Source organism: Lepisma saccharinum, chromosome 10 (genome assembly GCF_977018435.1).
Source record: "Lepisma saccharinum chromosome 10, izLepSacc3.1, whole genome shotgun sequence".
NCBI lineage: Eukaryota > Metazoa > Arthropoda > Insecta > Zygentoma > Lepismatidae > Lepisma > Lepisma saccharinum.
The window spans coordinates 39313257-39331244 of record NC_139238.1 but is presented as its reverse complement, the minus strand read 5'-3'; the positions used below and the strand labels follow the sequence as shown (position 1 = coordinate 39331244).

Here is a 17988-nt window from a genome sequence, read left to right as displayed (position 1 = left end):
TTGTTCTTCAATGTGATAATAGTAAGTGAAGCAGTGTGTCGACTTCTCTATTCATTTAGGCCCATGTTTGCATCTTGCTTTCTACAGATTTACAGAACAATGCAGATATTCTCTTAGAGAAACTAATTTCAAAGCAAATGATTTTGTTGTTTTCAATTGCGATCATTTTCAATTAACAGAAATGTTCTACTAAAATAATGTTTTCTTGCATTATACAGAGAGTTATTATAATGGTGCCCACGGACCATATAAAAGTTCAGGAGACATCTAAACAAACAACTTTACTCAGTAACATTTTTATCGTTGGTGCGTCGTTTTGCCGCCTATATGCTGACAACCCAACATAACTTTTGACTGCATCTGTGACGAAACAGCGCACGGCAGTGTAGCAAGGAACACACAAAATTTGTGAAAAATGGCAAACTGCCAAACATAGCAGCTATGTGCTATGAAATAAACGCGTTCAGTAAACCATCGGGAAGTGAACCAATGATACTAAAAATGGTAGAAAAACAATGTATTCAAAAGGAAGTGGTATTCATTCCCTTATTTTGGGCCTAATAGCTTTCATACCGTTTTTTATCCATTACAATATACATATAAAATATACATAATTGTCTTATGTTAAAATTATTAGTCCCCCCCACCCATTTTACAGATATTAGATTAAAAAAGAGAACACTTCCCCCTTTTACAATTGTATGTTACACTTCCTATAAAGTGTTATACAAGGTATTTCTCTCTCTATTATATTTTGGGCATCCCAGTATTATATGTTGCGCGTCTGCACTTTCCCAACCACATTCACATCTCTTATTATTCGTTATTCCAATTCTGGATAAATGTTGCCTAGTACACATATGACCAGATCTCAGTCTATTAATTAAAACAATTACATTTCTTGTACCAAGGAAGTGGTAACATCGGATTTTCAAATCTTCTTGCCACGTTGACATCTAATGGTTAGTCTATCCACTTGTCATTCTGATACTGGTTCTCTCTCACACTAAACACTTGACAAAATAAAAAAACATGAACAACTCAAAATTCTAAAGAAAAGTTACCTACAACTGTAACGTAAAGTTCAGTATAGTACACTTGATAACTGTAATATTGCTTTGCAACTGGGCTGACTCATCATCATTTTAGCCATGATGTAACACGTGGCCCTCGGATACTTCCGTTATCAGCACTACAATACTGTAACGATGTATCAGGAGAAGTGGATAGACTAGCCTGTAGATATCAACCTGGCAACGGAATTTGCAAATACGTATTTGACGCGTAGGCTAAGAGACAAAATCCGATATTACCACTTCCTTTTGAATACGTTGTTTCTCTACCATTTGTATCGTTGGATCACTTCCCGTTGTCCACTGGACGCTTTCCTCGCTTCGTTATACAGCACATAATGTGGTTGATAGTTTGTCATTTTTTTCACAAAATTTGTGTGTTCCTTGCAACACTGCCGTGCGTTGTTTCATGGCAGGAAGTTGCGTCACAGATGTAGTCAAATGTTGTGTTAGGTTGCCAACACACAGGCGGCAAAACGGACCTCTTTGAACATTTGTAGCGCCGAAACGACGCACCAACGATAAAAATGTTACTTAGAAAGGTTGTTTGTGTTGATGTCTTCTATACGTTTCTGTGGTTCGTGAGCGCCATTAAAATGACACCCTGTATAAACAAAGAGGGGTGTAAAGAGCTCCTTGAGAAAGTTTAAAGGTGTAAGGTTGGAAAGGGACCTGCGCAAGAAGTGCACAACACATTAAAAAGGTAGGGATGAACTAAAGACTTCCTCAGAAACAGTGTAAGAGGCCCGCTGTTTTCAATGAGTTACAAAATTTGTTAAAACACACTGTCATTGTCTTCCGAAATATGGGAAAGATTAAAAATTAAAAGTGTGTTTGAGGGAAGTAAAACCGCCACATTCGAAAAGAATATGTCGAAAATTTAAAATAACTTTACATACACAGCACACTGGAAGAGCACACTCTTGCAGCAAATGGCAGACGACTTAGTTCCTATAATAAGAGACAGCAGTCTGGTGCGTGTGTGTTAGAGAGCGATCCTTTATATTGTACACATAACTTCAAATACACGAAATCAAGATTCGTGAACTCTTTAGTGCATCAATCGGAAAAAATTAAACATATATTTTTGGTTTCCTTGAAGTGATCGTGTCTGAACTGTTCAACTGATGCATTTTAGTGCATCACACGGATCACCAGCTGACAAAATTGCCCGATGATGCATTTCTCTTTATAATTTCTCCCTGTGCATACATAATTTGATGCACAAATCGTGCATCATTATCATTTTGTTCACTTAATGTGTTATTAGAGTCTAAACAACCATGCATATTTGTATCCAATGACACATCTTAGTTTCTGTATGTATTTATGAGGTAAGTATACACAACTTCAAATCCCTCAAATCAAGATTGGTGCCTTTTCGTGCATCAATTGACGCAGTTGAAGGTTTATTTTTGATATCTTTGAAATGATCGTGTCTGAACATCTCAACTGATGCATTTAGTGCATCTTACGGAACAGGAGCTGATAAAAAAAATGCCTTTGTATGCGTTACTGTGTGTGTTTTCAATCATCATTAACAGTTTATATACTTTAATGTGTTATTTCACGGCCTGCTTTATAAAGACCGGAATCCTGAAATGTGGCAACGCTGTCTCGCTGGCCTAAACCAGCCCTGGCCCAAAACCATGGTAACGGTTGAAGTTTTTGCGTGCGATGACGTGTGACCGGCCAAGTGAATGCATCACTTCAATGTGAAGTCACGTGAAATGACAAAACGACAGTGTTGCAGTATGCAGATATTAAACACCAGAACAAGAACAATGTCTAAAATGACGATGTGTACTACAGGCTATGGAAAAGGAGATGCAATAACCACTAACGCCGTCAAACGGTTGGGCGGGAACTTTACGTCACATACCATGAAGAAGTAATAGGATCCGAGCTGATTATGTCTTTTGCGATTAGTCCACTCAGAATTAGTTCACTTCATCAAATGATTTACTAAATCTCATCAATTTACATTGTCGAATTCATTATTTGAGTTTTTTTTTTTTGTTTAGGTACAACATCTTCACCGAAGAGAAAATTATGCTCATTTCTTTGTTTTCCTTGACCCTGTACATCCAGGGTCAAGAAAGTCAGTAATAAGGTGTGTTATATACAGTGTACGTACAACTATAGATTGAATTGTATCTTCTCCAAATATGATGTATAAAGAAACAAACTGCCGGAGAACTAAGTGAGGTGAGTGTACAATTTTATATTACTATTATAGTAGAACCACAAGCAAAGAAACCTGCGCAGACTCGCGACTCCTGTGCACCGTACTCCAGTGTGGAGGGGAGGGGAAGAGTGGAGCATGCTCTCTTATAGTCCGAGTTGAACGGAAGAGGAGGAAGGTTCTTCTTCTTGTGGTCGCTCTTGTAAGTAAGAGGAACTGTGATTGGCCATTCATCTATTTTATCACTTCTTCATAATCTCAATTGACTTAAATGGCCGGAAGAGCAAAGTAAATTTATCAAATATAAATATAAACACGTGCCGTTTAATAAATAACCAAAATGGAATGAAAAGTTAGCAGTTTGTATTTTTATTGCTTTATGTGAATATGTAGGGAAAAAGCGAGAGAGAATTGTACACCAATGGCAAAGAAATGGTAGGCGAAGTATTTACCAGGATTATACTCCCTACATTCCTGCTCATAATAAGGAGTCGAAGGTCTCTTGCTTAAGGATCTTTCTTCGATGTAAACCTAAAAGTTGACTTTTCAGATTACGTACATAATCTTCTGGGCAGAAATGCGCACTGCAGATTCTAGCATTAGCATGATTCACGTTAGCGTTTCCACACGAATCCAAAGCTCGGTGACCGAAGAATCCTTTTGAAAAACGTATATAACGTATATATTATATTCAACGTACTTGGAAGATGTATCTTGTGCTGAACTAAAATAAATAATAATAACAAGTGGTGAGCGGTATCTCGGAAAGTCGGGACCGGGATAGCAAAGAAAAATTCCGTCCTTATCACGACTTCAGCAAATTACTTCTTTAAATTTCTGGATCCCGAGCAATCGGGAAATACCGAATGGTCATTTTAAAACGGTATTAATTCTTGACGTTTTCTACATTGCAAGTGTCTGGAACTTATCGGAAATTGTTAGTTTTCATTCCAGAAATGCAAAGAAAATCACTTAAGGTGAAAATGAGAATTTGAGATTTCCCGACTAGTCGAGGAATTGCGAATATTTCCAGTCCCGAATGTCGGGATTTAAAAAAAAAAAAACAATTCCCGTTCCGATCAAAAATATTCTGTCCCGCATAACAATAAGTACCTATCTATATTTATTTTCAATTTGTCTGAAGCCACAAAATGTAAATGGGTGGAAATGCTCATTTGCGTACTCGATTTCGTGTGTTCAGTTTCTGGCATGGTTTCCTATCTGCATAGTGCAACACTAGCGCATAGATTTGGAATTCATTTCATGGATACATTCACCTCTTACCGTCGTTTCGTCATTACGAGTAAACAACGGATTGGCCCAACCTATACTTCTAATAACCTTGGCCTAAACATCCAGCTACATAGCATGGGTGCGAATAGCAAAATTGATGTTGATTCTTAAAGAAACACGGGAATCTGTGTAAAATGTTTTCCTTTTTCCAAATCTGGACACAAGATTGACATTACGATGTTAGTGAAAAACATACATTAACAACTGAAATATAAATTTGCCGTTAAATAACTTGAAATAAGCAGAAAATACAAGGCCAACTTTGCATTTCATTCAAGTATGGAACTCTCCAATAATGTGTAGCTTGCTCTTATTTTATTTGCTAGCATTTCGGAATGACATTCGAATCTAACAACTAAATATTTAAATGATGGAAGATCTAACACACCGGACTTAAAGTTCTAAAAGTAAGACGTACAAAGTAGTTGTAATGTGGATGTGATAAACCAGCATGAACGAGTGTTACATGCAGAGTTTAAATAAATCTTATGTAGCCTACATATTTCTGTACAACGTCTTCATTTTAGCAGTCTATGACATAATTGCCAAGAATTTGTTCAACAGACAGTACATTGTAATTACGATGTGCATATGTACAAATATTTGTTTTGTTAGCATATAGCCCATGTATGTACAAAGCTAAAATAATGTCGACTGCTGGTGACTATCTAGTCCCTGCAAGAAAGTGGATAATTTTGCATGGTTTAGAAATTAGAAGGTGTTACAATTCCGTTGTTTTTCTCTTGCGGAGATATGTTACAGTGAAGAAATTAGTGATTTTGTGTTCTACAGTTTTTGTTACGTTAGGCAATTTTATGCTCTTAGAGGTTTGTTTGAGTTTGTATTGTTTCCAGAATTCTTGTTTGAGTGTTGTAGTTTAATCCTTGTACTTAATACAAGTAAAAGCTTAGCGTGTGGTGCCTCATGCACACAACTTTTCTCAGCGTCAGCGTGGAATTTGCTTTTTGCGTAAACTTGTTTTAAGCCTCTATGTCATGGTTATAGCTCTTCGACGTCGCTAATTTATTTTGCACATGATAATTAAGAATATTAATGACATCAATATGGGATATTTATTATATTCGATTATTCACCACATGTGAAACGTACGGAATGCTCCGTGAAATGCTGATATGCTGCTCAAAACATGTAATGTATATTTTTAACAACTTGATAACATATTGCTTTACTTAGGAAAAATAACGTTCAATACACTAGCGAATACAATTTGAGCGAATGAAGTTATTAAGGGATGAATAGGCTACATAAAATTATTACTTTTTTTTTTTACTTTTGGACATTCATTCTCTAATGTTTCTTCCGAGATACATCGGCCGGCTGATGTCACGGTTTACAGGGTTGCCAAATTATTAAAGATGGCCGTGGTTATTTGCTTCAATTCACCATATTAGTGGTGACGTCACAACAGGATTAGTCCAAACAAAGTTATCACGTGATTTTGAGCTACCTGGTAGCATTGGATTTTCCATCACTTTTAAAGTTGTGACAGCAGTTATGAAACAAAACTGTGATGTGTATTGTACATCTATGTAAAGGTGAGATTTCGAAGAATACGTCGATGCATTACACATACCTTCCAAAGCATAAGGTAAAGAATAACTTGAATAAGGAAATCATGGATTTTTAAAGAAAATCCAGCCATTCGACTTCCGAACATTGCAGAAGCTCAACCGAGCTCGACTCGTAGTCGACGAGAGTGACGATAGGGATTATGGGAGTTCAGAACCTCGCGTGACTGCAGCGGCGCTACCTATTGGCTGCGGTTCCGGATCGGAGCATTCGCTTTATTCGATTTCTTACTCGAGTTATTCTTTACCTTATCCTTTGCAAGGTATGTGTAACATATAGACGTATTCTCCGAATTCTCATCATCATTGATTGTCAGAACAAATCACGATTTTGTTTCATAACTACTGTCACAATCCTTAAAGCAATCACTTTCGGTGGAAAATCCAATGCTATTGAATAGACCAAAGCCGCGTGACAACTTTGGTCTCATTGCTCAGCTTGCTCAATGACGTCACACTAATATGACGTACATTGACACATTTTGGGTTCTCTATGTAGTAACTATATATATATATATATATATTTGAATGTTGTTTTTAATGCAGATGTCTTTATTTTCTTATTTTTCCAGATCCAAATATCCCTGAGACTGGAAAGCAACTCGTCAACTCAGCGTATGGACCTGATAGTTGCTGCTATTACTATTCGGAAAAGGACTCACCACCCATACTCCGTTACAGGTGCGACGAAATTGCTCTTTCGGGAGTGGACGTAGATACGAACTCGACGAACGCATCGCAAGGATTGTTGTCCAACAGACACATACATTGTTGGAAGCTCTTATTAGTTTTACAAAGTCTGTTGTTATGTCTAGTCAAAACTTTATCTCTGTTTTGTTTTGAGTACACATAGTGAGACATAAAAACTCAGAAGACGAAAAAAATATATTTAAAAAAAGAAGAAAAACAAAGATTATAACAGGAAGAAAAATAATAATAATTATTAAATAAATAAAAATAATAACAGTGTTTTCCAAAACTTCAGCCGCGAGTAGATGTAAGTGGTGGAATTTAACGTAAAAATGAAGTTAAAGTTTAAAAAAAACGCGTAGTATCCTCGTTCGCAGAGATGCGAGTTTATAGAATAGCGCATTCATCTGGATGAGAAGAAATGAGATATCATCATATCAAGGACTGTTCTGTTTTTCTTCGTTTCTAGTTGCCTGTGTATTGGGTATTTTTTGAAGAAATGGTTACGACCGCCATTTTTTAAAAGAAAAATTACAACAGCTAAGCATTCGAAAGTTTTTATTGGTAACTTTTCTTTTCAGTAACTGTTTTAGAAAGTATTTTACAGGTTGGAAAAAAGCAGCGGACATAACAACAATGAAATTCATATACGTTCATGGTTACTTTTGAAAAAGTAAGGGTATAATTGCAAAGATTTTAATGGTATGCCAACAAAATAACGAGTAGGTCTATTTTCAGGCCAAATATTTATTATATTTTAGAAAGGTATCGGAGAAAACTTTTAAAAATATGGTCTTTATAAATTATTACATTTGCACAATGTACCTTACGTAAATCGATTCTGGGACGAAACTGTTTTTGAATCTGTCTCGCTTCTTATACGAGCAATAATTTGATATTTTGGTCAAAATTTAAAAAGAAAAAAAGAATCGTTCAAAACTCGGATAAGAATCGATTTACGTCAGTTTACATAAATATTTTCTTATTTTGTACTAACAACGCTGAGCATTTATCCGTTAAAACTCTTCCTGCTACTTGAAGAATATTTTTTCTGGAAGATTATTTTATGACATTGGATCTCACAAGATTGAATGTTTAACGAGAGACACACTTCTTTGTATGTATTACTCTATACATGTGAAATTAGGAACAAACATTTTTATAGCTTGCCTTCCCGGGTTCAACAAACCACTAAATGTTTGCTGATGTGGCCAAAAATAGCAATCTTTTAGCAAAAAATGCACTTTTGCTTCAACGAAAAATGCATGCATTTTTCAGTATCGCAACGCAGTTGCAAGTCTTTATTTCTCCAATTTCCGAAACGTGAAACTAGATTAATTTCTTTTCATGTAGGAAAATGGAAATTTTACTATTTCAGGTCAGTTCTAGAATGCGGAGGAAATATTTTTTTCATTATTTATAATATATAATAACATTCACATTCCACTGTTTGCCAAAAGTTACGAAGTTCTATTACTTCATGGTCATGTTCCTAACTACTTACTAAACAGAATGTTAGTGTGTAAAACTTTATACATGCTTTCAACATGCCCTATCAATCCTGTGTTATATTAAGGAAGCATGCGGTAACGAAATGTGTTCTTTGTACTGTTAGTAGTATGAAAGTCTGCTATACGTGTATCTTTTTCTCACTTAATGCAGCTTCCTTCAAATTGTCAAGTTACATGACAAAAATGAACCAGCAAGTTATTTAAAATGAGAAAAAGGAACAGAATAAACCTGTCAAGATAATTTGTGTATAGTTGTTTTCTACCATTAATGAAATTGCGGTTAATTCAAATTGTTCAACTATAGCATCTCATTTTTACGATTTCCTTTTCTTACAGGAGAGCTTCTTTCTGCCATGAATTTCGTTGGATTAAAAATTTTATTTTATGAAACAGCAAATATAAATCTCCTTCGACTCGAATAATCGTAAATTGTTGTATTTAACAGCAGCTTTAGAAAAAAATATGATTAAATCGTAAATCAAGAACAATTAGAATGTAGAACAGTGATTTATAAGTACTGAGATAGTAGCATATGTTATATTTGAGAAGAAAACATTTCAATAAAATTGTATGTGATTTTAAATTTCTAACATTTTGCACTTTCATCAATTTGGTGCTTATGTTACCTAATGCTTAGCATTATGCATCTTCAAAATTAAGAAACGCTAGCATTTTATTTTGTAAATGGCATTCTACAGCTTGAAAAAAACAAACTAACAAACATAAATTACTCCAGATTACATTATTATATGTTTTTTTCGGACCCAATTATAAGTGCCTACACTATTTTGCCATCAGCGGATTTACGTTCTGGAAAGTCAAATTGAGTCAAAGTCAAAATTGACTCAATCTCACCTTGAAAAGCTACACTACAATATCCGTTTCACTTTAAAAACTAACTTTCATTTCCGCTAAGTAAATGGTGATGCTGTTCTTCATTTACCAAAATTCAGTTTAATTAAATTCATGTTTTCTGAAACAAAGTTGATTAAAAGTAGTTGGGAAAATGGCCACCCTGATTTGATTTGGCGACAAAAGTAAGCCCCATATACTTCTTCCTGCCTTAATGTTGAATCTATACTGTTCACATATACAACCTGCATATAGAATATTGTGTAGGTTAAGCAATGTTTCCGATGCATTTTTGATATTTGGTAGTTACGAACATTTTTTTGTAAATCTATGTGTAGTTATACTTGGCTTTTGGGTCCATTTTCTGAAATTAAAGAGCTTTCAAAATTAAAACAAATTGCTGAACGATATAAATGCTACGTGTGCTATACAGAATAATTATCCCAAGGATAGGTTTTTCTTTTTAATTCTTCTACTAAACTTTCAAGCAAAATGTTTCCGAGCTAGTTGGTTCAGTTATACGCTCACATAAAAAGTACATACAATCATAAAATAGATTTTTTGTACAAGAATGTACACACTAACCATGCTCTGAATAAAATAATCTACACATCTCTCGATGAAGATGTCCAACTCCTTGGCCAAATAAGCATAGCACTGCTTTCTTGTGGCAGCGTGATTTGACATAAAATTTCAAATCTGGTAAAAAAGAAATCTTCCAGTCCGTAGACTCTATGGAGAGCTTCAGGACAGTGATACAGTGTTTCGGTATATTTGTACTGCATAAATATGGGTCTTAAAAACTTCATCTTTCCATATCACCTTTGATTTTCTCATCTTCATTGAAGGCCTAATTTTAAGTTCATGCATGGTAGACAAGTGTGTACATAGAAGGATTTTTTATATTTATGTTTTGTCTCTCGTTCATGGATTATTAGAATTTGGTTTTTCGTGTGTTTCGTGCACTAAATAGAGGTCACATTTTTTAGTCATCCACTTCTTCGTTTATTATATTAAACGTTCTCTATATGAAATTTCATGTGTAGGAATTTTTAATTTTAATTACTGAATATAAGCAAAAATGTAATAATAGGCCTAGTTTGTAAAGGTTTGTTTTGAAAGAGGGATGTAATGCTACGTAGGTTTTTAAAATTATAAAGAATTAAAATTTCAAATGCAAAAATGGAGAAATATCGTGGGATATATTGTGAAACGTATTATCAACATATGCTTTGTGATGATAAAAAGTGTTATTAATGCACCAAGCTTGAAGTGTGATGTGCGTAATATATATAAGTTGCACATACACAGGGTAGATGTCACTTTAAAGGTGCTCCTTCAGTAGAGTGGAAAGAATTATTCTGTTTATTGCAATTAAGAATAACTAATGCAAGCCATGGCTGAATGAGCATTCCGATTATCGATATCGCATCAAGTAATCAAACACAAAAGTTCCTGTCCAAGCCAAGTGAATTTAATCGCCAAAATATACATGTCCAGGAATTGTCCAAACAGACATAAACACTTATGTTAGATTGATTATGTTTGATTTTGAACTTTTATAGTATGTGAAGCGGTTTTTGTGAACCAAAAAGATTCAGTTTCTTGACTTACCTAATCAGTACTGACGTTTAACAATATTCTGGAATCTTGAGTTGATATAAATTTAATTAGATTCTAAAATATGAAAGAAATTAATAAAAAACCGAATACAGAAATGTGAATTGCAGTTATATTTTTCTTGGTGCGATTTTGGGTAGAAATTTAAAAATATCGTCATGCTGAATAGAATACTTCCTATTTTACAATTTATGTTTTCAATATTCCTTATGATTGATTTAAGTCAAATGTTGAAGTAGTTGGTCGTAGGAAACTTTTTGACAAAAGTCACTACAATATTTGTAAGTTCCTTGTTTCTTGTTAAGGTCCATTATAACATGTGGAAGCTTTACACTAAGTTTTCCAATATAACTTCCTATGTAGTTATCGCTTTTCTATATTCCATATCGTTTGGTCAAAATAATGTTCTTACTCTTTACAACATCTCTAAACTATTTTTCTTTTCAGTTTTTGAAAATATAAAAACATTTATTTAATTAGAATTTTATCATAAAATATACTTTTTGGAAACTAACGATTGGAACACTTACAAATTGTTCTGTTGTTTTGCAACTTGATGTAAATATGGTTTCCATATTTTATTAAAATGACTACTGAGTTATTATTTTAGCACTAAAATAACATGCACAAAAATAATCTTCAGATATACTAAAATTATTTTTCAATTTCGCCAATATAAACTCATATATAACGTCGTTTCACTACCTCATTCCTGTATACTGATGCATCGATATCGGAATTCTCTTTCGGAGATGGAAAATTAAAGCTTAAAGAAACTTGCAACCTAGTCGTGACTGAAATAGCCATGAGCTGAATGGTGTAAATAGCTATATTTTAACCTAGCATACACGCTTATGCTCGTGTGCTGTTTTCTTTGTTGAAATTATGTTCCGTCCCTTTACGCTGTCGCTCTGTCACACAAGGTTATGTTACTAATGCGAGATAAACATTAATTCATGACGTCATTATGGCATAAGGAAAGTGTGCTTTGTTTTTCGAAACACAATTCACAAACTAGTGATGGGCATAAGTTAAAAATTGACCAAGGACAAAACGAGATTCTATATGTATTTATTAGGAAAATGAGGCTATTAACACTTTTGCCAATATGCATTGCTTCAGTGCGCCTTATAGTACCTATCACAAGATGAACAAGAAGATGCAAGGAAATATATAGCCAAAGTCAAAATATAATGATTGCAGGGTGACAATTTTCTAAATTTGGAGTGTAATGTACCATCGCTCAAGTGCACGTTTTTTGTCCGTGTGTGTGTGTATGTTTGTGTGAGAGAGAGGGAGAAAGTGCATGAGTGTGTACCTTGCGTCATTGGAGGGTTATATTTTATTATACTAATGTTAATGTTCTCTTTGTTATATCACTCAAAGACAAGGATTGCCATGAAAAATGCATAACCCCGTAACATAGCAGTCAAGTATAGGGTCTAATATATATATATTAATATATATACACATATATAGTCTATATATATTATTGTGTACATGGAAATGTAAATATGCACACATACAACAGACACAAAAACGTTCCTTTTATAACAATTTGTAATAAATGTAACATTATTTATGCTAACTAAGCTGTATATAGAAAACGATTAGAAGATTCTGGCCAGGGGGTTTGTGAATATTGTGCACTAGAATCTTATTCGAGAATTTTTCCAGTTATAACTGAATTGTGTCACGTATTTCGAATTTGTTAAAATATTCACTAATTTTGTTTTTATTTATGTATTTTTTGCACATTAGACAGGAAAAATCAATACTAATCTTACGTCTTGTATTAAGGTTGTACTAAAATTTCTAGTGTTATATATAAACTCCCCTGGTGACAGATTTTCAACTTAGATGCAACCATGCAATGTGTACAGAGAGCGTTTAAAAACTGATACCAGCATAATTGTCCTGTGCCACAATACTTTGATTTCATATTACTGAAACCGTATTCGTTATTGTACCATAGGTAAGTCAGAATTGTATGCAGATAGAGGTTCATTCATGTAAATTGTAAAACACAATGATGTCCTTCTTGATTAGATATTTGGATATGTCATGTTTTTTTAAAGTATTGTTAGTATTTTCAATTTACCAAAAGAAATGTTGCTCCAGCAACGTTTGCAAATGCCCATCACTAGGATGATTTTTAGTTCTTGATCGGGTGTTCCTGCAGTTATTATTTTAACATTCTGTAACTAAACATATAATGCGTTCCAGAGACGACTCAATTCACATACTGTACGCATGCCGTGAGTAATGTATTCCAACTGTTGCGTGCGTAGAATTGCATTTAGGGTTACTTATAAAATGACTGAACATAACTAACCATTCTACTGGAACGAAAAGCTTTTCTGCCATTCCATCACACCAATCGAAACATCTGTATCGTAAATTAAAAAGAAATCTGATCACTACAAGACATTTAAAAAAAATTAAAGTAGCTGTCTGCCATTGTTCGTGTACCAGTGTATAGTTGCCAAAATATATGCTGGTTAAATGTTACTGGTAGGGGAATAGGAAGTGTATGTTTTCCGATATGTGTAGGCTTCTATTCTGTAAAATGACGGCACTTGTTATGAAACGTTACACATTGAGAATACAGGGAATTTATATTGCTTCTCTTCCATTGTTGTTGTTGTTGTTGTTGCTGTTGTTGTTGTTGCAAAAATGCTTTATAAAGATACAAAAAATTATAAAAGAACGCTTCAAAAGCGTATGTTGTCTCTGTTATTAATAAAGGCGTCAAAAACTTTCGTAGCTCTAAATTAGTTAAGCATTTGTTTCGTAACTTTTAAAATACTCTTTTCGTTATTTTTTGTTTTGCTTCTTCTATATCGCCTTCCAAGTTATGTTTGGGTCGTCATAAAATTAGCAAAACCACTTGCACTAATATTCACATGTTGAATACAATATATTTATTTCCAAGTAGAAATTGCAACTATAAAATTTACAACCCATTGCGAATTTGTTAGAAAATAGCATTTGGTGCAAAATTATTTCGTCAAGGAGGTAGTCAGAACTTACACCTAATATGGAAAATAAATAGTTTATTATCATTAAATTTTGCAGATAAATACGTATATCTCAAAGGAAAAACGTTCGAAATGGTCGCGAAGTGTAAATATGGCAGAATAGAACATATTTGTAGAAATTCAACAATAATGGATGGTATAATTTATGTGGTCTTGTTCCTTACATATTACAGAAGTGTAATTGCAGCTGTCCAGCAATGAACGGTTTTAGACTTGAACATAACAGTAACCACTGTTAACTAAGTTAATTATATCGGAAGCAAATATTGCTTGAAATGTCAGTAAAATTGGATCCAATATGGAGCAAATAAATCGTGTGCGTTACGAAGTTCTTTATCGTTGAGGTATTTGTAAGCATTTAACGAAATCTGTATAACGAGGATTCTCTATTTTTTGGAAATGTAGAAACAAATCATATCATATATGATTAATAAAATGACATACATCATAATTCAGACAAATTTACCTAATTTACGCTCATCTTCTTTCATCAAAATCCTTATATATTTTTTACAGAAAATAAAAGGATACATACAAATAATTTTAAAATGTGCCGCACATTTTCACAATACCTGAATTCTTCATTCACAGACCGCTCTTGAGAAATATCTTCACACATTTTTCCATAAGTTGCACCAACTAGCTGGAGTAGATATATTTCTATAACCATGTAGTAGCATAAAGTAATGAACAAATGCAGATAAAGTTGTTCTTGTCGTTATCGATATCATTTACTCCAAGGTGGAGCAAATACACGTGGAGAGACTGAATTATTTTTGTGCTTCTATATATTTCTCATGTGTCGTCATTGGTTAGGGGTCCGTATTGACTTACAAAAGAAGATTGTGTTGAAGTGAATTTATCTTAGTTAAGGGTAATTGCATACACATTCCTCAGAATGCCAATGGCCTCCACATAGTTTCATGTTCATAGAGTACCCAGCAGGATCAGCCCGCACATTTCATGTCTCACACATCGGCTTTACTCGAAGCATGAACCTGCATGTGACTTCACAGCGTTGCCAGCTCTCAACAGAAGAATACCTGAAGACTTTTTTCACATTGCTTTCTAACAGCATCTGCCTTGAAATAACTTCTTGAGTTCGTTGTCCAGATGTTTATCATTTCTTTTCAGAAGCACCCAAACAACTCCTAGACAACGTCAAATTTATTTGAACACTAGGAAAATTTCACATTGTTACGTTTTACGAAATGCAATACATATTTTCAGGCATTGTCGAAAGAAAAAAACAACGCGAAGGAAAATTATTTTTATTGTTTCCTTGGCTGGAGTAGCTTTTATTATGGACCACCTCAAAAGGAGCACAGAAGTAGGCCTCTGGAAGTTGTAACCCCTCTTTGACCAAACATTCTTCTAAAAATATAACGTCAGATGTTGAAATACAGCACTAATAAGAAGAAAGAAGTCACTTCCCAATTTACTGCCATATTCCCCTTTCTAAAGATTCATAATTACACCACTGCAACGTAAAAGCGACATTGACCCATATTCACAAAAAAATATGTTAAGTATTGAACACGTTTCTGCTCCTGTCTCCAAACTTAATCTCAAACCTCCCGACTTTGGTTAATATTCTAGGTATGAAGTGTAAAAATGACAATAGGTTAGGATGGAGAATTCTAGACTTGAGCCGTTCGTGCGCTAATGTACTTTTACACAGCACAATAATGGCTCTTATTGTTAACATTTTCGTTTCCTTATATCTTTAATATCCCGCATTAAGTGTTATACCGTGTACGAGTTGAGATGCAACAAAAGTGTCTACAACAAAGTCGGGTTTAAACAATGATGTAACGAAGTCCCAGGGTAAAACTTAAGCCAAACCAGTCTACACTGATCTTCGCCAGGTCCCACAGAGCTTGTGAAGTTTTGCTTGGTTCGTAACGGCAGGTATCGACCGGATCAATAGTAACAGGCAGGAGGGAGGGTTACGTTTAGCTCTGTTCAACAAAGCAACACATCTACCTATTTTCCATGCAGAAATGGCACTAAACATTTAATTAAACAAAACTTGTATCGCTTTTTAAGTATTTAAATTGCACTACATAATTCCTTTTTGAAATTACTCATTGTTCCGGCGACATCAAACTAAATGTAATTAGCTCATGATATTTGTACATATTAAGTTCCTTGAAACCTTAGAGAAGTCTATTACAAGAGATGTTACATATATGAACACAATTTGATGCACTAATAATGCTGCAAACGATATAATAGAGTAAAACAAAGTGCCTGCAAAATTAATAATGTATTAGTAACTACAAGAAGGTGAAATAAATCCATTATAATCTATACGCTGCATTCCTATAAGGTTTAATGATTCCATCAACAACACCAGATCCATCTATGTACAGAAACTATAAACATATGATTGAAAAGGTCACTTTAAAGCAACTAGAAAATAGGTCGTTGAAACGAATTATTACAATAATACTCTACCTCCCAACCACTATTAAAAATATGAATATTAATTAATTAAATTATAATTAGGAGAGCATTAAGTACATTATAAACGATATATTAGTGCATGAATCTAACCTTCATCTATTTAAAATATTGAATGTTTGAAATTTTGATAAAATATATATACACACGAAAGGGTTTGTATGTAATGTTTATGTATGAAGGTACTCGAAATGACGACCCCCCAAAGATTATTAGCTATTGAGGCATTTATATTCCAATTTGACTCATTCAGAACCATATTTCTAATGATATTTTAATTATTTTTGTCAAATATTTAAATATTAGGCTTCTTTATTATTTATAGTTACAACAATTATCAAAAATAGTTACATATTTTTCTTACTTCCCCTAGCTTGCCAACGCCATAATGAAACAAATCTAAGAATTTAAAAATGTTGTTAGCCTATATAATGCAATTAATCACTAATTACCAATGGTATTTTAAGCACTTTTATTTTCTTAAATGTGAAAACAGATTTTTCTTTATTTCAGTTTTCTCAAATGTTTGGTTTCGTTGTTAGTTAGTATTATTTCATGGTATATTAACAAATAGAATATAACTTGATGTTTTCGTCTGTTGTTTTATGTATGTAAATTATACGTAGGTGGCAAAATCGGCAAAATGTACTAGCAAGAGAGAGGATATAGTATTGTTGTTCTTTTAAAAATTAAATACACTCCATCAGTAAAAATTTGACAAGGTGTTTTGGTGGATAATTGTTGACACGGGCAAAAAAAAAGCTTTTCGTTCCACAAAAGATGGTAACTTTGGACCCGGGAAACTATAAAACAAACAAAAAAATGCAGGTGTCAAATCAAAATAATAGCAAGTTGGAAGTTGCATAATTTTTAGCAGTAAAGCGGTAAAAAAAAATATGCCCAAAAAATTTCCATTTAATATGCCAGTTAGCCGATGGTATTTCGGCTGTTTCAAGCAACTCATGGTTGAGTCTGGTTACATTAGTTCTGATTTGTGTTGTTGATAGTACAGTTGACAATAAAGACCATTTCAGGAAAAAAATGAAAGTTGAGTTTTGTTATTTTTGCATGCTCTCGCCTCTACCTTAATCCCGTTATTTTTCAGTGATTCCATACCACCAGGAAAATAACCAATGATGCAGATGCATTTCTAGAGCTACCAAAGATGTGAAGTCGATTCTTTTGTTCAATAAACTTGAATGATGCCTTACTATTGGCAGCGAACGTTCCAGCATAGTTTGAAGTCAGCTAATGATAATGAGGAAGGCAACACACAGCTCCAAAAGCAGGTGACGATGTGTCGACTTTCGACCTTCATCAATTTCATCTAATCATCACACGTCCTCATCGCCGCCATTACCAAAAATCGTAGAAAAGCGAGTCAATTTTAAGAAATACAGAACTACATCAGTGTCATCAGACATTACAATCAAGTCCCTGTTTCTTCGATTTCCAATTTGAGTGCTTCTTGAGCAATTCGGGTGAAGACAAGTTTCTCACTGTAGCCTATAACTCATAAACCAGAAATTTGGAGTTGGGATTTCGTCCTGTAAGTATATGTTTGTGAACCTTGCAAAATTCAACACCAACTCCTTATTTTGTTAAAGGTCACCGTAGATCACAAATAAGCTGTTTCTTGTTTTCTGCTAATGTCAGTTTGGTTTTGTG

At 34.0% G+C, this 17988-nt stretch overlaps 1 protein-coding gene across 1 annotated transcript in view; it reads left to right on the top strand.

Moving 5' to 3' along the window:
• Mid1 (calcium-permeable channel component Mid1) overlaps positions 1-17346 on the top strand; it is a 621324-nt gene extending 603978 nt beyond the window's left edge. The window contains exon 3 of the mRNA XM_083129744.1: positions 6713-17346. Within this exon, the coding sequence (XP_082985870.1) occupies positions 6713-6993 (281 nt within the window). The 3' untranslated portion in view covers positions 6994-17346. The remainder of the gene's footprint in view (positions 1-6712) is intronic.
• The last annotated feature ends 642 nt before the right edge of the window (positions 17347-17988 follow it).